Source organism: Schistocerca nitens, chromosome 7 (genome assembly GCF_023898315.1).
Source record: "Schistocerca nitens isolate TAMUIC-IGC-003100 chromosome 7, iqSchNite1.1, whole genome shotgun sequence".
NCBI classification, from domain to species: domain Eukaryota; kingdom Metazoa; phylum Arthropoda; class Insecta; order Orthoptera; family Acrididae; genus Schistocerca; species Schistocerca nitens.
In genome coordinates, this window is record NC_064620.1 from 390359624 (window position 1) to 390386776 (window position 27153).

The 27153-nt window shown below is 40.8% G+C and overlaps 1 protein-coding gene across 1 annotated transcript in view; it reads right to left on the reverse strand.

Annotated features, from left to right (window-relative positions):
• Window positions 1-6281: 6281 nt before the first annotated feature.
• LOC126194718 (dolichol-phosphate mannosyltransferase subunit 1) overlaps window positions 6282-27153 on the reverse strand; it is a 70973-nt gene continuing 50101 nt past the window's right edge. The window contains exons 2-5 of the mRNA XM_049932964.1: window positions 18938-19148; window positions 18657-18847; window positions 8598-8712; window positions 6282-6414 (exon numbers count right to left, since the gene is read on the reverse strand). Coding sequence (XP_049788921.1) covers window positions 6310-6414; window positions 8598-8712; window positions 18657-18847; window positions 18938-19148 — 622 coding nt within the window. The 3' untranslated portion in view covers window positions 6282-6309. The remainder of the gene's footprint in view (window positions 6415-8597; window positions 8713-18656; window positions 18848-18937; window positions 19149-27153) is intronic.

Consider the following 27153-nt stretch of genomic DNA (forward strand, 5'->3'; position numbering starts at 1 on the left):
GGCAGAAGAATTATTGTAACTTGCGTATTATGAGAGTATGTCATTTGAAGGTAGTGACACACTGAGGATCCACCAAAAACACATTGTTCTTGGCATAATTTGTTGTAATTAAATTTCAATTAGTAACAGAGCTACGATTAAAGCATTTAGCAAGTGGCAATATGTTAGAATTGGCCATAAATGAATTGTTGTCACTGTAGCATAGTGAGTAGTGTTGATGATTCTACACTAGATACGTGAAATGATGATGGTTCACATCTTGGTAAGTCTAAATATATTTTTCCTAGCATTCGTGTATTCAATAGGTTCTGGTGCTTTATTATTATTATTATTTTAAACTCACTTATTATTAGTTTAATGTAAGTATACATGGTGCATCAAAAAGTATGGCACAAATGTCAAGTAAACATGGGCTCTAAAATGCATACCTTAAGAGCTATGAGATATTCATGATTTTCAATATTGGGAAACAAATCTCTTCCACTCCAAGCTCTTTGCTTTCCGTATTTTGGGAAGTGGTAGTATGGACCAAAACAAGAAAAAAATGAAACTTCCTGGGAGATTAAAACTGTGCACCAGACTGAGACTCGAACTCAGGACCTTTGCCTTTCGCAGGCAAGTGCTCTTCCAACTGAGCTACCCAAGCATGACCCACAACCTGTCCTCACAGCTTCAATTCTGCCAGTACCTTGTCTCCTACCTTCCAAACTTCACAAGAGCTCTCCTGCAAACCCTGCAAGGTTTTAATAGAGCTAATGTGGGAATTTTACACATGCCCGTTGAGTAAACAGTGTGATTTACGAACTAGAAACATCCCACAACTGCCGCTGGAGTGCGTTGCAATCACGTATACCACATTGGGGCCCACATACTGTATGCACAAGTCGCATTATTCCTGAGCGTTCAGCAGCACGTTGAACTCTGCACACTCAGCGTTGATGTTTGACAGCATGGTCTGCGTGCTGACGGCTTAAGGTGGGTAATGCACAACTTGCAGCAATATTAAATTTATATTAATTCTGTATGCATGCACTACACAGTGATATATTTTCCATACAGAATATGTTCTATTTTGAAATGAGATTTTGTGTATGTACAAGGATAATACAACATTTCTTTCCAAAAAATAAATTGCTTTCTAGTTTTGAATATTTTTCATTTGTGGCATTCCGGTCTGAGCTGCAGGATTAGTGGTCATGTTGTGTATGTGTGTTCTTTTCCGAAGAATGCTTTGGCTGAAAGCTAAATGCATAAGTCTCTTTCTTTTGCCTGTCTGCAACTAATGTGACATATTTATGGCGAGTAGCAGTGTAACCTTTTTCTAGTACTGTTGGTATTCCAATCTGGAGTTCCTGTTGTTTTATTTGTCTTATTCTAAGAGTTTGCTCTTGGGCCAGTCGCCTATCCTTCATGAGAAAGTGCAAAACATCACCAAAAACAGTTGTCCCCAGTTCTTTTTGCTGGTACTGAAATAAAATATCAGGAAATGGAGCAGAATCTGAATGTAATTTGAAGGAGAACCTCAAATCCACATAAAACACAGTTGTGACATACAATAAGAGCTCTGCCTTCTCTGTTCTGCAGAAATTTTGGAATGTGTAATCTAACATAATATGAGTGCCTCACAATCCCAATTAATGCGACTGCAGTGAACCAAGTTATGTGACCATTATTCCCTGTGCCCACTTCATCAGCTTCTCAGTTCGAACACCACTCACCATCTCATATAACAAAATTAAGTACCTTTCATCTCATCATAAGTGTCATAGCTGTACCCATCCATAAAACAAAAACTTTCTCAAATGCCTCAACAACTGATTGTCTTCACCTCTGGAACAAGCTACCCTGAAATCTATGTACTACTCACTACATTATTGCATTTAAGAAAAATGCTCAATCACTTTATCAGTTTTCCACAAACCATTGCCATGTGCATGGCAGAGGGTGCTTCCCATTTATTATGCTTTCTTCAACTGATACCCCTCCATTGTGGTCGCACCCACGGTACAGCTATCTGTATCGCTGAGGTACGCAAGCCTCCCCACCAGCGGCAAGGCCCATGGTTCATGGAGGGGGCTGTCTGGCCTCTCAACAGATATCCCAACATTGAGGGGTTGAGAGGTCAGACAAACATGTGGTTCCTGAAGAGGGGCTGCAGCCTTTTCAGTAGTTGCAGGGGCAACAGTCTGGATGATTGACTGATCTGGCCTTGTAACACTAACCAAAACAGCCTTACTGTGCTGGTACTGCGAACGGCTGAAAGTAAGGGGAAACTACAGGCGTATTTTTTCCTGAGGCCATGCAGCTTTACTGTATGGTTAAATGATGATGGCGTCCTCTTGGGTAAAATATTCCGGAGGTAAAATAGTCCCCCATTCGAATCTCCGGGTGGGGACTACTCAGGAGGACGTCGTTATCAGGAGAAAGAAAACTGGCGTTCTACGGATCGGAGTGTGGAATGTCAGATCCCTTAATCGGGCGGGTAGGTTAGAAAATTTAAAAAGGGAAATGGATAGGTTAAAGTGGGAGTTAGTGAAGTTCGGTGGCAGGAGGGACAAGACTTTTGGTCAGGTGAATACAGGGTTATAAATACAAAATCAAATAGGGGTAATTTTAATAATGAATAGGAAAATAGCTACTACAAACAGCATAGTGAACGCATTATTGTGGCCAAGATAGACACGAAGCCCACACCTACTACAGTAGTACACGTTTATATGCCAACTAGCTCTGCAGATGACTAAGAGATTGATGAAATGTATGATGAGATAAAAGAAATTATTCAGATAGTGAAGGGAGACGAAAATTTATTAGTCATGGGTGACTGAAATTCGATAGTAGGAAAATGGAGAGAAGGAAACGTAGTAGGTGAATATGGATTGGGGGGAAGAAATGAAAGAGGAAGCCGCCTGGTAGAATTTTGCACAGAGCATAACTTAATCATAGCTAACACTTGGTTCAAGAGTCATAAAAGAAGGTTGTATACATGGAAGAAGCCTGCAGATACTAAAAGGTATCAGATACATTATATAACGGTAAGACAGAGATTTAGGAACCAGGTTTTAAATTGTAAGACATTTCCAGGGGCAGATGTGGACTCTGACCACAATCTATTGGTTATGAACTGTAGATTAAAACTGAAGAAACTGCAAAAAGGTGGGAATTTAAGGAGATTGGACCTGGATAAGCTGACAGAACCAGAGGTTGTAGAGAGCTTCAGGGAATGATTGACAAGAATGGGGGAGAGAAATACAGTAGAAGAAGAATGGGTAGCTTTGAGAGACGAAAGAGTGAAGGTAGCAGAGGATCAAGTAGGTAAAAAGACGAGGGCTAGTGGAAATCCTTGGGTAACAGAAGAGATATTGTATTTAATTGATGAAAGGAGAAAATATAAAAATGCAGTAAATGAAGCAGGCAAAAAGGAATACAAACGTCTCAAAAATGAGATCGACAAGAAGTGCAAAATGGTTAAGCAGGGATAGCTAGAGGACAAATGTAAGGATGTAGAGGCTTATCTCACTAGGAGTAAGGTAGATACTGCCTACAGGAAAATTAAAGAGACCTTTGGAGATAAGAGAACCACTTGTATGAACATCAAGAGCTCAGATGGAAACCCAGTTCTAAGCAAAGAAGGGAAAACAGAAAGGTGGAAGGAGTATATAGAGGGTCTATACAAGGGCGATGTTCTTAAGGACAATATTATAGAAATGGAAGAGAATGTAGATGAAGATGAAATGGGAGATATGATACTGCGTGAAGAATTTGACAGAGCACTGAAAGACCTAAGTCAAAACAAGACCGCAGGAGTAGACAACATTCCATTAGAACTACTGACAGCTTTGGGAGAGCCAGTCCTGACAAAACTCTACCATCTGGTGAGCAAGATGTATGAGACAGGCGAAATATCCTCAGACTTCAAGAAGAATATAATAATTCCAATCCCAAAGAAATCAGGTGTTGACAGATGTGAAAATTACCGAACAATCAGTTTAATAAGCCACTGCTGCAAAATACTAACACAAATTCTTTACAGATGAATGGAAAAACCGGTAGAAGCCAACCTCGGGGAAGATCAGTTTGGATTCCGTAGAAATGTTGGAACACGTGAGGCAATACTGACCCTATGACTTATCTTAGAAAATAGATTAAGGAAAGGCAAACCTATGTTTCTAGCATTTGTAGACTTAGAGAAAGCTTTTGACAATGTTGACTGGAATGCTCTCTTTCAAATTCTGAAGGTGGCAGGGGTCAAATACAGGGAGCAAAAGGCTATTTACAATTTGTACAGCAACCAGGTGGCAGTTATAAGAGTCGAGGGACATGAAAGGGAAGCAGTGGTTGGGAAGGGAGTGAGACAGGGTTGTAGCCTCTCCCCGATGCTATTCAATCTGTATATTGAGCAAGCAGTAAAGGAAAAAAAAAAAGAAAAATTTGGAGTAGGAATTAAAATCCATGGAGAAGAAATAAAAACAGATTCGCTGATGACATTGTAATTCTGTCAGAGACAGCAAAGGACCTGGAAGAGCAGCTGAACGGAATGGACATGGTCTTGAAAGGAGGATATAAGATGAACATCAACAAAAGCAAAACGAGGATAATGGAATGTAGTCAAATTAAATCGGGTGACGCTGAGGAAATTAGATTAGGAAAAGAGACACTTAAAGTAGTAAAGGAGTTTTGCTATTTGGGGAGTACAATAACTGATGATGGTCGAAGTAGAGAGGGTATAAAATGTAGACTGGCAATGGCAAGGAAAGCATTTCTGAAGAAGAAAAATTTGTTAACATCGAGTATAGATTTAAGTGTCAGGAAGTAGTTTCTAAAAGTATTTGAATGGAGTGTAGCCATGTATGGAAGTGAAACATGGACGATAAATTATTTAGACAAGAAGAGGATAGAAGCTTTCGAAATGTGGTGCTACAGAAGAATGCTGAAGATTAGATGGGTAGATCACATAACTAATGAGGAAGTATTGAATAGAATTGGAGAGAAGAGAAATTTGTGGCACAACTTGACTAGAAGAAGGGATTGGTTGGTAGGGCATATTCTGAGGCATCAAGGGATCACAAATTTAGTATTGGAGGGCAGCGTGGAGGGTAAATATTGCAGAGGGAGACCAAGAGATGAATACACTAAGCAGATTCAGAAGGATGTAGGTTGCAGTAGGTACTGGGAGATGAAGAAGCTTGCACAGGATAGAGTAGCATGGAGAGCTGCATCAAACCAATCTCTGGACTGAAGAACACAACAACAACAACAACAACAACAACAACAGCATGCTTTCTTCCTGTTCCATGATATATGGAGCACAGGCAGAATACTATTTAAACGTCTCTTTGCATACTGCAATGTTATCTTTGTGATCTGAACAAGAATGATATATAGAGTCTCCAGTATATTCCTAGACTCCTCTCTTAATGAAGGTCCTCGAAATTTTGTACACAGTGTTTCATGGAATAATTGAAATCTATCTTTGAGCCCTGCCACATCTGATTTTTCAGCATTTCCATGACACTCCCTGACGAGTCAAACAAGTTTGTGACCATTCATTCTGCTGTTCTTTGTCGACCTTCGAATATAGACCCTACACACTTGAACAATATTCAATGATGGGTTACATTAGTGTTTTGTAAGCAGTTACGTTTGTAGGACTGACAGCACTTTGCTAGTCTTGTACCTTTTGGTCTTCTCTCATTAATTAACATGTGCAGCATTTAGACCTGTCTAAAGGCCAAATACATGTTGCATCCAAAAGGATGAAGAATTTAATGTAATTATACAGCCAAAGCACAGGGACACTGGTGACAAAAATTAAATCATGTTATTTGACATGAGCAGAAATAATTTTTGATTATGATGTCACATTTCCTAGTTTATAATTACAAAAAGTCATAGAAATTGCGATGACTGAAATGTTCCTTTGTATAAAGGAGGATACTTCTGCTAGGAGATAGATGATGATGATGATGATGACCAGCCAAGAAAAGGCAAAACAATACATCAGTTTCCTCAGAACTCACTTGTAAAAAGATTCTATTTTTGTTATACCTCCTTATTTCAATTTCAATTTACTTCCACATTGCTGCAATCTCTTCTGCCTTTCATAGTTGTCTCATTATCAGTACAGCTGTAGTAGTTAATAAATTTCAACACCACATTCGTAATCTTTTACCCTCTCTCTCTAACAAAAATAGAGAAATTGATACTTTTCCTTCTAACCATAATCTAATTTCATGACACAGTTAGGACATTATATTTCCTGCAAATAAACTGAATAGCACTTATTTTATTTAAAGCAACAACATTTTATTATGTAGTAGCAAATAAGTACAGGAGAGATTTTGCAAACTGAAATATTTCAGAACCACCAAGTTTTGATTCTCCATACACTCTGTCAACAAAGGAGATAGGCACCTGTAAATAAAGAAAAGAAATTGAATTATTATGAGAAATACCAGTCCTTAAATATTTCATCTCTACTTCACAATTTCACTACCGTAGATTTTTTGTTCTAAGTAAGACATATTATGTATTAGGGTTGTTCCAAAAGTTATGCCGCCTATTTTTTATGGTGACTTTGGATGTACGTGCCAGATGTAACTGGTTCAGTGCTAATGCTTGAACCTTTCTCATTTATTTGCAAATGGTTCCTTTGTTCTGTGGTAGTTAGTGCCAGTCCTATATGGACGCACGTATAAAACGGTGATGATGTGTGATTGAATCTCTCACCGCTGAAGAAATTGTTCCAAGTGAAATGCACCGACACTTGCTAAAGGTGTATTGGGACGATAAAATAGATGGGAGCAATGTGAGGCAATGGGTACAGTATTTTCAAGGTGGTGAAAAGGGAGTGCATGACAAGCCACGGTCCGGTCGACCGTGCACAGCTCTAATCACTCACAATGAAGAGCATCTTAATCAACTCATCTGTGCTGATTGGCTGATGACAACCACAGAATTGTGTGCAAAGCTGAATGTCAGCTGTAATGCCTTGGAAACTATGTTGGAACATCACCGTTATCGCAAAGTCTGTGCAAGGTGGGTCCTGCGGATACTTACAGAAGAACAAAAATCCCAACGAGTGGAAATTTGTCAGGACCTGCTGGACCAATACGAAGCTGAAGGTGGCAATTTTCTGAATAGCATTAACACCAGAGATGAGACATGGTGTCACCACTACAAGTCTGAATCCACAAGACAGTACATGGAATGGTGACATGCGAATTCTTCATCAAAGAAAGGATTTAAGGTACAGCCGCCTGCAGGCAAAGTGATGTGCACAGTCTTCTGGGATAGCAAGGTTTGGTTCTTTTCGATGTCCTGGAACCTGGAGAAACTGTCACTTCAGCATGTTACAATACGACACTGACTAAGCTGAACGCCCAGATTTCCAGGGTAAGGCCAGAGAAGAAGACCAACTTCCACCTGCAACATAACGCCAGGCCCCACACCAGTTTTGCGGCCAAACAGCTTGTTGCAAAATTCAGCTGGACTGTCTTACCACCTCCACCGTACACTCCTGATTAAACGCCTTCAGACCTCTATAGCTTTGGGCCTCTGAAAGGTGGGCTATGTGGAGAATATTTTTCAAGATCAGGATGCTGTTATTAAAAATGTAAGGAAGTGGTAAGCCTCAGCTGGTTCCGATGTTTACATGCGAGGCATGCAGGCTCAGGTTCATTGTTGGCAAAAGTGTGTAACAAATGGTGGTGACTCCGGAGAAATGGCAGTCTGTAGCTGAAGTATTGCTCTATTTAGCTGTGCTGTTGTGATTTATGTATCTCCTGTAGTTCCCATGAATAAAAATAGGAGGCATTACTTTCAGAATGAGCCTTGTAATTTCATAAGGTCCTACCATTAATCCACACATAAGGGATTAAAAATGGATCAACTGAATCAGCAATGGGAACTTTTTCCTACTTAGATACAAAAAATCTATGAATGCAGACTTATGTACACACAGATACTGCTGACCCAATAAATTCATTTCAATACAAGATGCAATAAACTCAATGCATGACTTGGAAAAATTAAAATAATTTTCTGAACTGTTAATACTGCATTTCCATAAAAAGTGATGATGCAATTAAGTTTATGAGAACTCTAAAATTACTGGGGTGCCCAAGTTTGTGGTATGCAGCCACCCACACTTCACAAGGTGCTGCAAGTACCAACAAAACAGGCAACAAAACAAGCATGTAGCACTCAAGGAAGAACAATGATTGAATGGTGGCTGGTCCCTGTCCCTCTGCTTGCTGAAATGTCAATCACAAAGTACTTTTAATTGGAGTATATAGGTGTTAATTTTTAGATGTATTCTCCAAGTTAGCATCTACACCACTTGCATGGTGTTAGACAAAATTAATACTGCTCCTTGGGCATGGAGTTTTAGTGAAGTTGTCACGGTATTTGATGCCACGATTTCATCTTGATAATATTATGTAAAACATAATGTTTTCCTTTATGCACCATCCAATAACAACACAACGAATACCATTTTTAATTCCTTTACTGTTTACCGAGTCCACCACCTTTCCAGTTAGTGCAGTTCTAACACTATATTCAGCATTCATCATATGTTTTAAAGGTAGACTTACTTCTCCGATACTATATCCGAGTTGTCTAGCCCTTATTATCATTTCCATTTGGAAAACATAACCTTTGGACACACACGATTCCACCAGTTTCTCCAAAACATTCTTCTTGTACAGTCTGCAAATAGGAAAAAAAGACTTAATAGAGTTCTCTGAAAGATGCAACTAAAAAGACAGTATACTTAAAATTTCTTTTTGAACAAAAATCTTGCACAATTTAAGAGTATTTTCAAATACAGCAATTGTATTTGAAATACATTTCAGAAAGTGATAATGTTAATAATGCACATTTTGAAGGACATTATCATAATGCACACATTTTGAAACAAAATAATGTTTTTTTTGGGAAGCTGATTTGGGGGGGAGGTCTGCTCTCTAGCAACACAGAACAATTTGACATGTTAAGTTTTAGCTGTGGTTCTTTTGGATGTCCTGGAACCTACAGAAACTGTCAATTTAGCACACTACAAGATGCCACTGACTAAGCTGAAAGCCCAAATTTCCAGGGTATGCCAGCTGAGAATACTATCTGTTTATTTGTAAAGACAGAATTATGTTGCTGCTACAAAATGCTGTTTATTGTAATCAACAATGATGTGCATTAGCATCAAGGTGGTGATCAAAACAAAGCTTAGTTCAACTTTACTAGCAATTTTCAATCCTGGTGATATCTGTCACTTTGTAATGTCTTCTTTAGTCAGCCAAATCATTTTTGATGTTATTTGACAAACTGTGAAAGAATATAAACTATTCATTGTAACCCAATAAATCCCTTTCAGATTCTATACAGAATTTGCAGCTGAATTAGCCCCTCTTGTAATCATGAAATACCATAACTCCCTCCAACAAAAATCTATATCATGACTTACCTCAAACATAATTACCTCCTCCATGTTAACCAGCATTAGCAAAAAAAAAAGGTCATGTGAAACCCAACTTGCTTTCTCAAATGACATGCTGAAAGCCATGGATCAAAGGAGTAACATAGATGCAGTACGTATTGACTCAGCACTACACCTACACTACTGTTTAAAGTACAATCACATCAGGTATCATACGGAATTTGTGATTGGACTGAAGATTTTCTGGTTAAGGAGAGGACGCAGCTTGTTATCTGGGATAGAGTGTCATTGACAGATGTAAAAGTAACTTTAACTGAGTCCCACAGAAATATGTGGGGGCCCTTACTCTCCATACTGTATATTAATGAACTTACAGATAATGTAAACAGTGACCTCAGACTTTTCATAGATGATGCAGTTACCTATAATTAGGGACTGGAAAATGCAGCATCTATTCTTTTTTACAAAATTTGCATCAATTTTTTTGCAAAATTCACGTCTACTTTTGTCAAAATTTGCATCTATTTTCTTTGTAAATAATTAGTCGCACAAATTTAAATGATTGTCATGCTACATGAGTGAAGGCAAACAAATTATTAGTTCGTTGAAGTTGACTTTAAAAAAAGTGCTGACTGGCAACTCCTTGACTGGAATGTTTGCTTTTCTAAAAACTTCAACACCTTTTTCTTCCGAAATGGCCTTTGTTTTCTTCGTTTGGCTGTATGTAAGCTTTCAAAAATGACTGTCAACTATTGAAAAACAGCAGCATTTTCCTGCCTATTAAGCGAATGCCTATCCGATATTATTTGTTTACGGACATTATATGTCTTTTCCCGCCCAATCTGAAGATCAAAAAATCTGCAGACTACTAATTTCGACCTTTCGTGAGCGTTTATAGACCTGTGAGCCATGTTTGACCAAGTTACAGATGAACTGACATGGCACTTTGCGTAGTAGTAGAGCCGAGTGTACAACTCGATTTTAACATCAGAAGAAGAATTTCGACACCATCAAAAAGTTACAGATTTTGTTTTCCATTCGCTATAGCACAGAGAGCGGGCGCTGTAGGCTATTGTCGCTAAGGGCCACGGGCGTAAACAGACGAGAATTTTGGCCACCACAGGGGAAGGAGTGGTGCGGGGAAACAAATTCTGCCACTATTTCGCTGGGCAGCATCCTCCAGCGTTACTGACATTGTCAAAGGGATCGCCGATCTCTTCTGGTGTTGTATAGGTCGTAATCAAAATCCATGATTACCAGGATTAGCCGCTTCACTTATTTCTAAGTAAGAAAGGAAAACAAGCAACGCACAACACAAAGCATTTTTGGTCGCCTACCGTGCAATTGTTTGTTGGAGTCAGAAGAGTATTGTTGACTATGTAGTTCAGGCCCGACCTCCAGCGGTACTCGATGAAACTACAGTTCAAAACATGTGCCAGTTTAAAATGTTCGCATTATGCTATGTTTTGAGCTTTAGCTAACCAACAAATGTACACGTGTATTTCTTATAAAATGCTAGGTCCCATGGCTAAGTACTAGGTTGCATTACGTGACGTGTATCTTAAACAGACCATTCAACTGCTCAGAACTGGCATGGCACCAGATCATTTAGCACACTGATACATTGTTGCGTTCATCCATTTTATTTCGCAAGTATTTTGCACGTATTATCTTTCCAAATTGGGCTTCGCCAGATGTTGTATTAGTGCCAGTAACTGCCTGTATTTTTGATATCGTATGCAAAAAATAAAGCTATTGCAAACTATGTCTGTCTGATAAATAGCTGATTTGGATACAATCCACTATGAAACAGTGTGCATTAAGTAATTTCGCATTTTGAGGCAGAATTTGCAGCTATTTGGAATTTGTCGCAAAATGCGAATTTTTCTGGTCCCTATCTATAATGAAGAATTGTCTGAAAAAAAAGCTGCATAAATATTAAGCCAGATTTTGACATAGTTGTACAAAGATGGGCAAGATTCAGAAATGGCTAAAGGATGCTGAGACTACAATTTAGTAATGAGGTGTTGGATGTCGATGTCTCATCACAGAACCTGGGGGGGTCGGTTGCTTGCCCGGTAGCCAGTGATCTTTGTAGATCAGGTTTCAGTAGGCGTGGCCTGCACCTCAATAGGTATGGAAAGGAGAGGTTGGTGACAGTGTAGGGGGTGGTGGTGGGACCACTCATGGGGAAAATTCCCATAGTAGTTGGTGTTAGAGCTGCACCTTTTTTAGATTGAAGACAGCTGATAGGTATACCTACTTAAAGAAGTCCCTCTAACTAAGGAATCAGAATATTTCATCAAAATATATGAGGTAACAGAGATAAAGTTAGTGAACTGCTTATAGATGTTGGCTCTGAAATTATTGGTATATCAGAGCACCACCTAAATAATTTGACAGTTCAGAGGCCTCCTTTACCAGGACACAGATTAGCTGGCTGTTTTTCAAGGAGTTCCTTGTGGGGTGGGGAGTGGACATGTATGTAAAAAAACAGTATTCCATTTGAGTCCATAGACGTATCAAAGCACTGCACCGAACAGATATTTGAATGTAGTGCAGGGGCAGTTGAATTTTGGGAAACTAAACTTACAATTGTTGTTGTTCATAGGTCCCCTAACTCTCTTCAGAGCATTTCTGCTCAATATAGAGAGGGTTCTTGACTTACTTTATAGGAAGTACCAGAAATTAGTTATACGTGGTGACTTCAATATAAATTCTGTATATGATGGTGCAAGAAAAATGATGTTGGTAGATCTCCTAAATTCATATGATCTGATGCAGATTGTGTTTTTTCCAACTAGTGTGCATGGGAACAGTATCACAGCCATAGACAATATTTTTATTCATTCTTAATTGCTAGATGGGCATTCTGTTAGTAAAAGGGTGAATGGCCTTTCAGACCATGATGCACAAATTTTAACACTATAAGGCCTTTGTATTCAAACAAATGTCACATATAATTACAAACTACGTAGGAAAGTTAATCCAACAGCAATAGAGAGTTTTCTAAACCTCATTAAGGAACAACAGTGGAAGGATGTTTAAAGTGCCGATAACATATATGCCATATATAATGCTTTCCTTAACACATTTCTCATGCTCTTTAGAGAATTGCTTTCCATTAGAATGTTAAACGGGATACTAGCAGTAAAAGGCAGCCCGGGTGGCTGACTAGTGGGATAAGGTGTAGAACAAAGCAGGAATTAAATCAAAATGTTAGAAGTAGTCATAATAAAGCTACAGTAGCCCATTACAAACAGTACAGTAAGACGCTTAAAAATGTTATTAGGAAGGCAAAGAGTATGTGGTATATAAATAGAATAGCTAATTCACAGGATAAAATTAAAACCATGTGGTCAGTTGTGAAGGAAGCGTCTGGTCAGCAGCACAAGGTTGAGGATATAAAGTCAGTTCGTAGTAAAAATATTTCTGTTACTGATAAATCAGATATATGTACAGTATTTAACAATCATTTTCAGAGAATTGCTGGTGAATTAAATAAAAATGTACTTTCTACAGGGAATCATATAACTCTCGTGGCAAATGCCTTTCTGAGATTGATGTCTGAAATACTCTTCTGTGAAACAGACAAGGTGGAAATTGAGTCAATAATTAAATCACTGAAGACTAAGGACTCTGATGGATATGATGGAGTGCCTAACAGAATATTAAAGTACTGTGCTACACATGTTAGCCCTGTGTTTAGTCATATTTGTAATTTTTCCTTTAGAAATGAGCAGTTTCCTGAACGATTAAAGTACTCAGTAGTAAAGCCTTTTTATGAAAAGGGAGAAAGGGATAACGTAGACAATTTCAGACCTGTTTCTATGCCATCAGTGTTTGCTAAAGTTATTGAAAAGGCTGTGTATGTAAGGATAATTGATCATTTTATATCACATAATTTGCTATCAAATGTAAAGTTTGGCTTTAGAAGTTGTTTAACAACTGAAAACGCTATATTCTCTTTTCTCTGTGAGGTACTGGATGGGTTAAACAAAAGGTTTCGAATGCTAGGCGTATTTTTCGATTTAACTAAGGCGTTTGATTGTGTTGACCACAAAATATTGCGCCAGAAGTTAGACCGTTACGGAATACAGGCAGTAGCTCACAATTGGTTCACCTCTTACTTTAGCAACAGACAGCAGAAGGTCATTATTCACAGTGTTGAGAATGGCTGTGATGTGGGGTCTGAGTGGGGTATGGTCAAGTGGGAGGGTGGAGAGGGGAGGGGGGGTGCCCCAGGGATCAGTGTTAGGGCCACTCCTGTTCCTTATTTATGTAAATGATATTCCCTGTAGTATTACTGGTCACTCAAAGATATTTCTGTTTGCTGATGACTCTAGCTTGGTAGTACAGGATGTTGTGTGCAACATAGGCTCGGTATCAAATAGTGCAGTTCATGGCTTGTAGAAAATAAGCGAACACTAAATCACAGTAAGACTCAGTTTTTACAGTTTTTAATACACAATTAAAAAAAACCTGACATTTTAATTTCACTGAATGGGCATATGATTAGTGAAACTGAACAGTTCAAGTTTCTAGGTGTCCAGATAGATAGTGAATTGTCGGGGAAAGCCCACATTCAGGATCTTGTTCAAACACTTAATGCTGCCACTTTTACTATTCGAATAGTATCTGAAGTGAGTGATCGTTCAACATGAAAATTAGTCTACTTTGCTTATTTTCATTCGCTTATGTCGTATGGTATGATATTTTGGGGTAACTCTTCCCATTCTAAAAGGATATTTTTGGCTCAGAAACAGGTGATTCGGGCAATAAGTGGTGTAAGTTCACGAACCTCTTGTCGACCCCTGCCCCTGTTCACGCGTCTGGGTATTTTGGTATTGGCCTGTCATATATTCCTTACTGTCATTTCTTATTAACAATATTAGCTTATTCCCAAGAATAAGCAGCTTTCACCCAGTTAATACTCGGCAGAAATCAAACCTGCATTTGGACCGGACTTCCTCAACTCTTATGCAGAAAGTTGTGCAGTATCCTGCTGCATCAATTTCCAATAAGCCACCACTAGAATTCAAAAATCTTAACAGTAATCGATGTGCTTTCAAATCGAAACTGAAGAGTTTCCTCCTATTCTGTCAAGGAGTTCCTTGAAAAATTAAGCCAACAAATCACATTTTCTGTTACATTAGGTCGACAATTGTGCATGGATGCACTGCCATCTAAGAGAATGGCTGCTTGAAACATGCACTGCACCACAGACACAGGCTAGAGAGGGTATTGTTATGCTATGAGGGACAGCCACCTGGCCTTCAATGGGAACTGTGATAGTAATCAAAGGCATAATGACAGCTGTGAATGAAATGATCATTATATCAGACTAGCTGCATCCATTAATACTTGATGTCTTCCCCAACTCTGATGGCATCTGCCAGCAAGATAACTGTCTGTGCTGTAGTGGTAAGTAAACTCGCATTGATGTCTTGCTGCCAAATTAATCCCTTCTGTACTCAATGGAACACTTCTGGGATGTTAATGGATGCCAGTTCAACACTCGCAAACCACTGGCCTGCGATTTGCATGAACTGCGTGACTCATGAGAAGTCATCTGGTGCCAAAATAACTGGGGAAACCCATCAAGGGTTTGTCAAATCCACGTCATGCAAAATCACTGCTGTGTTTAATTTCAAAGGCAGACCAACACACTATTAAGCAGGTAGTCATAATGTTTTGGCTCGTGAGTGAAATCCTCATTAAAATAATTACTTACATTTCCACATTAATGACAAAGTAGGAAAATAAGTAAATGCACTCTCAAACATTTGTAACATTTTTTTCTCACTGGAAGCTCACAACTTGCAGAAACACTACATTAAATATATGTCTTAATCATTTTATTCGTAGCTGTTACTTTTTCAACAACTGTAGAGTATAATTCATAATAAAATTCAGTCATCAATTGCTTAGATATTTTTATTTTACTTTAATGGTTTCAAGAAATTAATCTGTCACCTTCAGAAGCCTACAAAATTAGACCTTGACCTTACATTTATGTAAAGTATGAGAAGCGTGTTACAGAAAGTTACTTAGTATTGGTTTAGCGAGAAGTCCAGATCTTCACAGAAGCATAATGCCATGATATGTCCACAATTGTGCATATTGTATGTGATTATTGTAACACTGATTGATAATTTACAGTAAATGAATTGCATTTATGAAGAAGTCAAACTGCTCTGTCAGCAGCATACAAAAAGTGTAACTAAGGTATATACGAAAGTTATATATAGTTCATTTGAAAAAATGTGGTATATAGTTCTAATATCTAAAGGAATGGGCTAATTTTCACATTTTATACAAGTGTGTTTTTCAATGCAAGCTGATCATTCAACAAATCTTTTGATTAAGTAGGAATGTTTATATATTTCAAATTTTTCTAACAGGTTCATTTGGTTGCCCTTGTAAAATATATGCAAAATTTCTAATTTAATTTTGTAGGCTTCTGAAGACAACAAATTAATTTGTCAAAACTGGCAAAGCAAAATAAAAATATCTTTGCAACTGATAACTGAATTTTATGCTGAAATGTCTTTATGTTAAATGTTATTGTACTGCCACTCTTATCTGATGTTCTCATATCTCGAAACACAATGCAGCACTAAAATAACTGAAGCAAGAAAATGAAGAATTATTAAAGCCTGTTTGTAAATTTTAACAAACAGTCGTGATTGAATAACAGGCAATATTGCTATAAAAAGGTTTTTGTTACTCTTTTACACTGAGACTATCTGATCATATTCAAATACTTTTATTACAGATTAAAGTAATTACCTGCAAGTAAATTCTTTGTTATATCTGCTGCAGAACATCTGAGTCAATTTTTCTGATTAATCTATAGGAACTTCCCACACTGGGTAGTTTGGTATATAACAACACTTTTTTGGCACAGTATCTCACTTCGCAGTGTAAATATTTGAGGAAAGTTTTGTCATAATGTGATACTATTTTCATATGGGGCACAATGTATAGCTACACACACACACACACACACACACACACACACACACACACAAATTTCAAGCTTTCGCAACCCAAGGTTGCTTCATCAGGAAAGAGGGAAAGATGAAAGGATGTGGGTTTTAAGGGAGAGGGTAAGGAGTCATTCCAATCCCGGGAGCGGAAAGACTTACCATAGGGGGAAAAAAGGACAGGTATACACTCGCGCACAAACACACACATACCCATCCGCACATATACAGACACAGGCAGACAAATGTAAATGCAAAGAGGTTGGGCAGAGATGTCAGTCAAGGCGGAAGTACAGAGGCAAAGATGTTGTTGAATGACAGGTGAGGTACGAGGGGCGACAACTTGAAATTAGCGGAAGTTGAGGCCTGGTGGGTAACGGAAAGACAGAATATATTGAAGGGCAAGTTCCCACCTCCAGAGATCTGATAGGTTGGTGTCAGTGGGAAGTATCCAGATAACCCGGAAGGTGTAACACTGTGCCAAGATGTGCTGGTCCTGCACCAAGGCATGTTTAGCCGCAGGGTGATCCTCATTACCAACAAACACTGTCTGCCTGTATCCGTTCATGCGAATGGACAGTTTGTTGCTGGTCATTCCCACATAGAAGGCTTCACAGTGTAGGCATGTCAGTTGGTAAATCACGTGGGTGCTTTCACACGTGGCTCTGCCTTTAATCGTGTACACCTTTCGGGTTACAGGACTGGAGTAGGTGGTGGTGGGAGGGTGCATGGGACAGGTTTTACACCAGGGGCAGTTACAAGGGCAGGAGCCAGAGGGTAGGGAAGGTGGTTTGGGGATTTCATAGAGATGAACCAAGAGGTTACGAAGGTTAGGTGGATGGCGGAAAGACACTCTTGGTGGAGTGGGGAGGATTTCATGAAGGATGGATCTCATTTCAGGGCAGGATTTGAGGAAGTCGTATCCCCAAAAGTGCGCCACTTGTGACAGGATACTTTCCGGGACCGGATCAGTCTCTGAATGTGGCTCTCCAGCAGGGATACGACTTCCTCAAATCCTGCCCTGAAATGAGATCCATCCTTCATGAAATCCTCCCCATTCCACCAAGAGTGTCTTTCCGCCGTCCACCTAACCTTCGTAACCTCTTGGTTCATCTCTATGAAATCCCCAAACCACCTTCCCTACCCTCTGGCTCCTACCCTTGTAACTGCCCCTGGTGTAAAACCTGTCCCATGCACCCTCCCACCACCACCTACTCCAGTCCTGTAACCCGGAAGGTGTACACGATCAAAGGCAGAGCCACGTGTGAAAGCACCCACGTGATTTACCAACTGACATGCCTACACTGTGAAGCCTTCTATGTGGGAATGACCAGCAACAAACTATCCATTCGCATGAATGGACACAGGCAGCCAGTGTTTGTTGGTAATGAGGATCACCCTGTGGCTAAACATGCCTTGGTGCACGGCCAGCATATCTTGGCACAGTGTTACACCATCCAGGTTATCTGGATACTTCCCACCGACACCAACCTATCAAAACTCTGGAGATGGGAATTTGCCCTTCAATATACTCTCTCTTCCCTTTACCCACCAGGCCTCAACCTCCGCTAATTTCAAGTTGCCGCCCCTCGTACCTCACCTGTCATTCAACAAAATCTTTGCCTCTGTACTTCCGCCTCGACTGACATCTCTGCCCAACCTCTTTGCATTTACATATGTCTGCCTGTGTCTGTATATGTGCGGATCGATGTGTGTGTGTGTGTGTGTGTGTGTGTGTGTGTGTGTGTGTGTGTGGGAGGGGGGGGGGGGGCGTGCGCGCGAGGGAGAGAGAGAGTCGAGGGAGAGAGAGAGATAGAGTGTATATCTGTCCCTTTTTCCCCCCTAAGGTAAGTCTTCCCGCTCCCGGGATTGGAATGACTCCTTACCTTCTCCCTTAAAACCCACATCCTTTCGTCTTTCCCTCTCCTACCCTCTTTCCTGATGAAGCAACCATGGGTTGCGAAAGCTTGAAATTTGTGTGTGTGTGTTTGTGTGTTTTTTATAGCATCTATCAACATACCAGCACTTTCTCGTTTGGTAAGTTACAGCGTCTTTGTTTTTTATATATATTTTTCCCACGTGGAATGTTTCCTTCTATATATGGCTCAGCAATCTTTGTCTTTATCTTTTTTTCTATCTTGTTAAGAGGATGGACAGCAGGGTCACTCATATTGCTTCTGCTAATAGTAAGAACATACTTTATACAATGACAGGACAACCACTGCATGTACCTGAAACTTCCTGTAAGATCAGATGCTCCTGGTCTTAACAGTAGCTGTGTCAGAAAATTAGCTGTACGGCTCACAAGCTTCCGTTTAAAGTCCCATCCATAGACTCCTCCAGATCCAGCATAACGGGTTCCTGATACAAGATCGTAATTCCCTAATTTTTGTTTTTCTATGAACTGGGGGATAAATTTGGGCTGCAACCAACAATAATATATTATAAATAACATGCAGATTAATATTTAACATAAATTCTTATAAGTGTAATGAATAACTTTGCCACTCACATGGTGTGAAAGGTCTGCATCCATTATCACTATGAAGCTTCCAGTTGCATGCTTAATTCCATGTATGTATGCTGTTCCCAGACCAAGTTTCTTCTCCCGTGGTCTCAACACCACTTTCTCACTGCCATAAATCTCCTGAAGCTTTTTGGCAACATCTAAAGTTCCATCTGGGCTTCCATCATCAATAACTATAATTTCGTATGGATACCCACTGTAATGAGATTTTTTATTGATAAAATAAAACAAATGCAATGCACTGTACAACAATTTAATGTTTTTGCAGAGTACATAATGTTTAATATATTATATGCACAATATACTGTAAAACAAGTTGGTACACGCTATTAAGCTAAACAAAGGAATGGAGTATGAAATTAAGGGGCTAAACTATGGGTAGGCAACTGGCCTGTGATTGGTTTCAATATGGCCTGCACAATAAATTCAAGGGGAAAAGAGTGAGGTGCTCCCATTTAATTTATTTAGTATTACAAAAATAATGCATGCCTATCCCATCAGTCATAATAAGCTTTTTTGGACAAATATTTTAAAAATTGCTAATGATGGTTTTTGGATACTAACACACTTAATTTCAAACACTCAAATGAGCTGCCTGTAGGCAAAAATTGTTAAGTTACTTCTAATAGCTTGTTGACTCAAACTGCATATCTCATTGCCATATTTTGTTTTTCTATCCATTCTTGTACGAACATTAATAAATAATTCTGGTCCATTGTGGGTGTATTAGAACACTACAACTCTTGAAATTGAGGACAATTTATAATGAATCAGCTGAGGCCAGTTGCTTTTATAAGCATATGTTCTTCTACGACATTTCGAGACACCTGATATCCCGTCTTCAAATGTTTATATTTATTTACATGTCATGAATATTGTTTCTTTATTAATGTTGTTGCAGAAGTTTTTAAGACAGCTATTGTAAAAAAAGTTGTATGTAAGGAGACAATGTTCACAATGAAAAAATAAATGTAAACATGTGAAGATGGAGTGAGCATACATTGAATGCACTCTCAAAAGATATGTTTTGAGGCACAATTTGTTGGTGTGGGGTGTTGGAAAAGGGGTGCCATTCATATCAGTACATTATCCATAAACATTAACGCCATGGATACTATAGTTTTGATTTTATGCCCTAGAGCTGCTGTCGTGTCAGGGGAGAAGGCAGCCTGCAAGCTTAATCAAGTATGTGAATCAGGCTCATGGCTCAGTAAAGATCGCCCTTGCCTGAGCAAAAACACTTTCTCTTGATCTTGCTCTCGCTCCCTCCCCCCCCCCCCCCCCCCCCCTTTTTCTCCCTTCCTCCACACATATGTATGTGTATGTATTATAAAAACCACACACACACACACACACACACACACACACACACACACACACACACACGAGGCACCCGTTGCAGACGACATAGTACTGCCGCATGTGCGGTCTTCTGTAACTATGTGCACACGTCACTGCACAGGTTGTGATAAAATTAGCCTTTATTACAATTAAGAAGTCTAAGACATGAGGCTGATAAGATATATGTGCGAGAAAAATGCTTAAAAGGATCTAAAATAATTTATTTATGTAGGTGTGCTGCATCTTGGTGGCTCAGTGGTAAAGTGCCAGATAATGGATCCAAAGGCCTTGGGTTCAATCTCTGGTCAGTCCAAAGATTTTTATCAATCACTCATCATTTCTTTCTTTCACATCTGTTAATGTTTGACAGTGTGAAATACGCCAAGTCATTTCAAAAGTCAGAGGAAGCCAACAGTATACCACCTCCAATAAGACCACACCTAGTAAAGCACTGTAGTGTTCAAACCTTCAGGTTGATGATAGCTGTACCTTTTATTATGTAGGTTAAGTATGAGGGCTGAGTGCAGTGAAGCCCCCTGGCAGCCAATTGCGTAGTGAGAGCCTTTTCTCACATGCTCATCCCTTAGTCAACATAACCATTGAAGCTATTAAATTTTATTATAAAAACTACTCTCTCTTAAGAATGATTGTAATGTGCTCCTGAGACATCAGAGTATAGAAGTTAGTCAGTCACTTAACTTTAATTTTCATCTCAATTCATTTACAGCACTATATTCAACAAAAATATAAGCCATCATAGCCAGATACCACAACCATACTAGGATGGTCTCTTGCTGAATGATAAAATGATGAATGATAAAAATCAGGAGTGGGTCTCGGTGACCCCACTCGTATAATGTGGCAAGGATATAACGTCGCCAGGTGGTGTTATACGCTTTTTGTAAATAAAAAAAGATGGCAACCAGGTGTTGGCATCTGGGAAAGGCTGTTCAGATGGCAGATTAGAGGGACATAAGATTATCAGTGGTAGAGCGACCCTGGCGGAAGCTGATCCGACATGGATCCAGTAGGCCACTTCACTCCACGACCCAACCCAACCACTGACACACCATACATTCCTTACAAAGAACGTTGGTGAGGCTGATGGGCTGTTAGCTATCCACATCAAGCGAGTTTTCACTGGGTTTGAGCACCAGAATGGTGGTGCTCTTCCGCCATTGCGGAAGTCAGATGAGAGGTGTTTAATCATCTGACTGTGGATCTGACCTGGCCCAGGAGCAGTGTCGGGGCAATGTGCAAGGGCACTGAGGAGCTTCCACTCTGTAAATGGGGCGTTATATGATTCACTGTGGTATGTGGTGAACAAGAGGACTTTCCCTTCCAGCCGCTGTTTGAGAGTGCAAAAGGCTGGGAGGTAATTCTCAATGCCGAGGCTCGAGCAAAGTGCTCAGCAATCGCATTTGCGTCGGTAAATAACATGCCCTTTATGTTAACACCGGGAACACCTTTCTGGGTCTGGTACCCGGAAACACGTTTGATCTTTGCCCAGACTTGGGAAGGTGACATATGGCACCCAATGGTCAAGACATTTCTCTCCCAACACTCCTGCTTCTGTCGTTTGGTAAGTTGGTGGACACTAGTGCGGAGCCGTTTAACGGCTATGAGGTGCTCCAGGGAAGGGTGCCACTTATGCCACTGTAGAGCTTGCTGATGCTGCTTAATTGCTTCAGCAACTTCCGGCGACCACCAAGGGACTGCCTTTCGCCGGGAGCATCCTAAAGAGCGAGGGATCATGTTTTTTTTCCACAGAAACAATTGTTGTAGTCACCTGATCAACCATCACATCGATGTTCTTTTGTGGGGGAGATTCAACGGTGACAGCAGAGGTCAAAATTTCTTAGCCCACCTGGGCAGGTGTCCGTGGACCTGAAGCCAGGGCAGTGACAGGAAGATGGGGAAGTGGTCACTACCTCACAGGTCATTATGAGCTCTCCGGTGGATAGATGGGAGAAGTCCTGGGCTGCAAATTGATAAATCAATGGCTGAGTAACTACCATGAGCCACACTGAAATGTGTGGTGGCCCCAGTATTTAAGAGGCAGAGGTCGAACTGAGACAGTAAAGTTTCGACATCTCTGCCTCGGCCTGTAAGCACGATGCCACCCCACAAGGGGTTATGGGCATTAAAATCTTATAGTATCCCTTATAGATATGAAGGACAGGGGTTCGCATTGCCGGGAACCTGGTTTCCTGGACAGCAATGCAAAAAGCAGGTGTAAAGCTTAACAGTTACTGTTGCTCAGCCAGGCAGTGGAATAAACTCTTGCAATTCCACTGGTGGATGTCGTCAATGTGATACTGGGAAAGCATGGAACATTCAATGAGGCAGGTTACGCCTCAGGGTCACCTGCTGCCACCAACTTTTTGCCTGAGCAGTCTATATCCATGCTGAGGTTCCAGCGAGATCTGGGTCCTCAGTGGACGCCAGAATCTCCACCTCAGCCACAGACGCAGAGCTTGTAGGTAGCGATGGTGTGGGTGCCACCACAATTCCCTTGGTCTTGGGGACCTTTTTGGATTTCTCTCACTGCTCCTTGGGTTTCCCTGGCTGGGAGGACTTCACTGATTCAGTCTCCGGGACTGAGGATGAGCGTGAAGCCCTACGATCAGCTGCTTTTGGGCTCTTCAGCCACTGGCATGTGTCATCTTTCCAACTAGCAGAAACCTGGGAAGGGAGTGAACCAAGGGACCCCTTCCTACTGAGAGGAGCCAAAAAAGACACATTCCTCTGGCTCAGCAGTGGGGACTGATATCACCAATGGTTGGGGGGGGGGGGGGGTGTTGCTCCTGAAGTAGGTGGTACAGGAGCAACCGGAAGTGAAGTGCTCCCCCCACCTTTAAGGGGACAGGTGCAGTCTTCTGGTTCTGAGATGCGACAGGAATGCAAGGAACTGATGGGGTGACAACTGTTCTCGTAGCAGCAGTGTAAGAGGAGGTCATAGCCACAGTATGTAGGTGCTCAAATTTCCTCTTAGACTCAGTGTAGGTCATTCCAGGGTCTATATCCATGACTTTCCTCTCTGTCAGTAAAATCCTGCAATCTGGCGAGCAAGATGAATGATGCTCTCTGCTACTGACACAGATGGGAGGCGGGACACATGGAGTATTGGGAATTGATGGACATCCACAAACTCGACATGTGACACTGGAAGTACAATGGGAAAACGTATGGCCGAACCTCCAGCACTTAAAGCACCGTATCGGTGGAAGGATATATGGCTTGACATCACAGCAGTAGACCATCAACTTGACCTTCTCAGATATTGTGTCACCCTCAAAGATTAAGATGAACGCACCAGTGGAAAACTGATTATCCCTTGGACCACAATGGACGCGCTGGACGAAATGAACACCCTGCCTCTCTAAATTGGCACGCAGCTCGTCGCCAGACTGCAAAAGAAGATCTGTGTGGAATATAATACCCTGGACCATTATTTAAGCTCTTATGGGGTGTGATAGTAACATAAATATCCCCCGACTTGTCACATGCGAGTAATGCCCATGAGTGGGCAGAAGATGCTGTTTTTAACAAGACTGACCCAGAGCGCATTTTGGACAAGACCGCCATCTCCCCAAACTTGTCCTCCGAATGCGCCGCAAAAAACTGATGCTTCATGGACATTCAAGATTCCTCATCAACTCTCGTACATATGAGGTATTGGGCGAATAAGCTTCACTCCCATCCTTAGCCTGGTGTTCCTCCCATGGAGTGGCCAGGGAGGGGAATTATTTGGGATCATATATCTTAACATTGAGGTTAGACTTGGCCCACTTAGAGACTGCTGGTGGCGGACCACCAGCAAGAGATGACATACTACACTTCATCGCATGTCATCCACCCTGATGCCACCCACTCTGACCAGGGGCCCTCCCCACAGGCACCAACCAGCCTCAGCAATGGCCACCTGGCAGGATTGCCATTGGCAGGAGTCCCGATGCCCCAGGGAGATGAACGTCTACTCCATGGCATACATGGGAAGTTAACAATGCAGGCATCAGCAGAGCGATCCCTGTGTTGTCTGGGAGGCTACAACCAACAGTGTACATGGTGGCCTCACCATAACAGACTGGCTACCGTGCTGGATATGAGGTGCTAAAAAGTCCATGGTCATCGTCAGAGCAAAAAGTGACACTGCATAGTGCATGGTGGAAAACGCACCCAGGAAGGTGTCCTTACCCAAGAGATGGAGAATGAGAGGGACTGCAATGTGACGATGAGAAAGTGGGCTAAAGATCTCAATGCACGAAGGACACGATGCACCATGTAAGACACCTTTCCCCAATTGGCTCGCTCTTCAGGAAAATTAGAAAGATGGAGATCAAACCTGATGGGGGACCATCACATAAAGGCCAAAACTTGTGAGACTCCTTTTAGTCACCTCTTACGACAGGCAGGAATACCTCGGGCCTATTCTAACCCCCGGACCCGTAGGGGGACCAAATCATGTGCTGCAGAGAGAATTTAACTAAGAACTGTATTTCATTCTTTAAATTTTTACATTTTGTGCACATCACAACTTCAGTAGTTCTCCAGTCAGGTAATTTCCTCTCTTGCTGAGGTCATGTACTTTCTCGATTAGTCCTGACTGCTTTGTCTGTATTTTGTTGAGTTTTCAGGCACTTTTTTACACAGTATGAACTAGATAGCGACTGTGCTTGTGGTGTGCATACACAAGGAGAAATTGCTGCCAGGTGTAAACAGCTGGAAGGTGCATTGACACAGTTGACAGACTTCAGGCTCCTGATCAAAGCTGCAATGACATTGAAGCACACGTTGTGAAAATAGGGACACCTTTGGTGCAATTGGAACCCCCTGGAACCTCGCTGTCACTTCCTCTTCAAATACACAACATCTGATGGGTTTGTCTTCACTTGAGAGCGAATGGCAGACAGTGATAGATTTGCATGTCTCTCGGTAGAGGGCAAAAGTGGAAACCTACCCCCCCTTTTTTTTAGGATGCAGAAGCAACTGAGGCCATAAGTGCTCATGTCAAAACCTTAGAAAATGAATACGTAAAAGAAGATAAAAGTGAATACATGTTAAGCCCTACTGAAGGAAGGAAAGAGAGCTAAAAACAAGGACTTGCCCTTGGAGAAAGGTCCACAAAATATGCCACAGAGACAGTGGAGGTCCTGAACCAAAGATCAAATGTTCTTTGCCATATTGGTATGATGGATAAAAAGTAAAACGCAGTTGGTAGCCTGTGCATCATTCGCTTAAATGGTCGACAACTCAGCCGACAAACATACACTGGAACACAAGCGCTTAAAAAAAAGGGCATTCGGTCAGGAAATGGCAAATTGTCAACAATGAGCACAAAGTGGTGGGGGATCATCGCTTAACAAATGGTGATCATTCAAAGATAACTATGCACCTTATCTAAAATGATCTCTTCATGACGAGCAGGCAAAGAGGATGTTGGTCAAGCTGCTGTGAGAGGTTTAATTCCCTGGAGCTTGTTCCCATGAAGAGAAGACCAAAGGCGATGCGAAAAGGACACCATCTGCAACAGACAGCAACACACAGTACCCCCCAAATCGACCCCCCCCCCCCTTCCTCACTGCACACACCACCCCACATGAAATCAGATTCATGTCACTTGATATTACCAATCTTCATATCAACATCCCTGTAGATGAAACCCCAGGGATAATTAAAAAGCTAGCTCCTCGCCCTATCACAGGGTCCAATAATCGAACTTACTGAATTATTAACAGTAGAACTTCACTGTAAATACTACTATTTCAATAACTTATACTAACAATACTACTCTTTCAATAACTTATTCAGAAGGGAGAACTGCCATGGGCTCTTTATTTATTGGCATTATTTCCAGTATATTTATTAATTATTCTTAAATATTCTCTTTCAAATTCTGGAGGTGGCAGGTGTAAAAAGCAGGGAATGAACTGCTATTTACAATTTGCACAGAAACCTGATGGCAGTTATAAGAATCGAGAAATGAAAGCAGTGATTGACAAGGGAGTGAGGCAGGGTTGTAACCTATCCCCAGTGTTATTCAATTTGTATATTGAGTAAGCAGTAAAGGAAAGAAAAGAAAAATTTAACTACTGCTTGTATGCTATGAAAAGTTCATCGAAGAATCTCTCTTACTTAGGAAGAAAAGTGCACCTATAGCAATAAATGCAGCCAGTAATAAGTGAAAAAATGATGAAATTTCACATGTAAAAAAAAGGTATTTTGCTACATTTTTGAACTTCCACTGCAATGAGTGAGAGCTCTCAATCCTTCTTGGTCATTGTGACCAAGTTTTATGAATTTATTTGTAAAAGTATGGACAGTAGAAATTAAAATGTCCTGTGGTAACTCTCCTGCTCGAAGTCTGCCCGTTTCACGTCCTACCCCCCTTAAGTTTGGACTTCTTTATTTACCGGCTATATCCACTGGATAGTTTTCAATGTACTCAGGGCAGACCAGATATTTCATGACTTTGGATACATTCCATCTGGGCCACAACATTCAGTACGAGTGAATGCAATGGCTCTTGAATATACAATTGGGATAAACCACTGCACAGCCAGTGTTCCCCCTGCCACAATGTGTTATATGAAAGTTAATTAAAAACTTAACTTGGGCTCATGTTGTTCTTATACTGCAGAAAACTGAAAATAATTTAGGTTTCTTCAAGGGTCAGGATAGCAGTCTGCTCCACCCATGGCTAACAACCGATCCACACAAAGGGCAACAAGTTCTTGTATTTTATGGGTCTGGAATGGCTTTGAGGAATATGAAAAACTTGAGGATTTTATTGCACCAGGATATCAAACCCATTAATTTTGCATTGTGGTGTTCACACTAGTAGCTGGACTGTGCTGGTG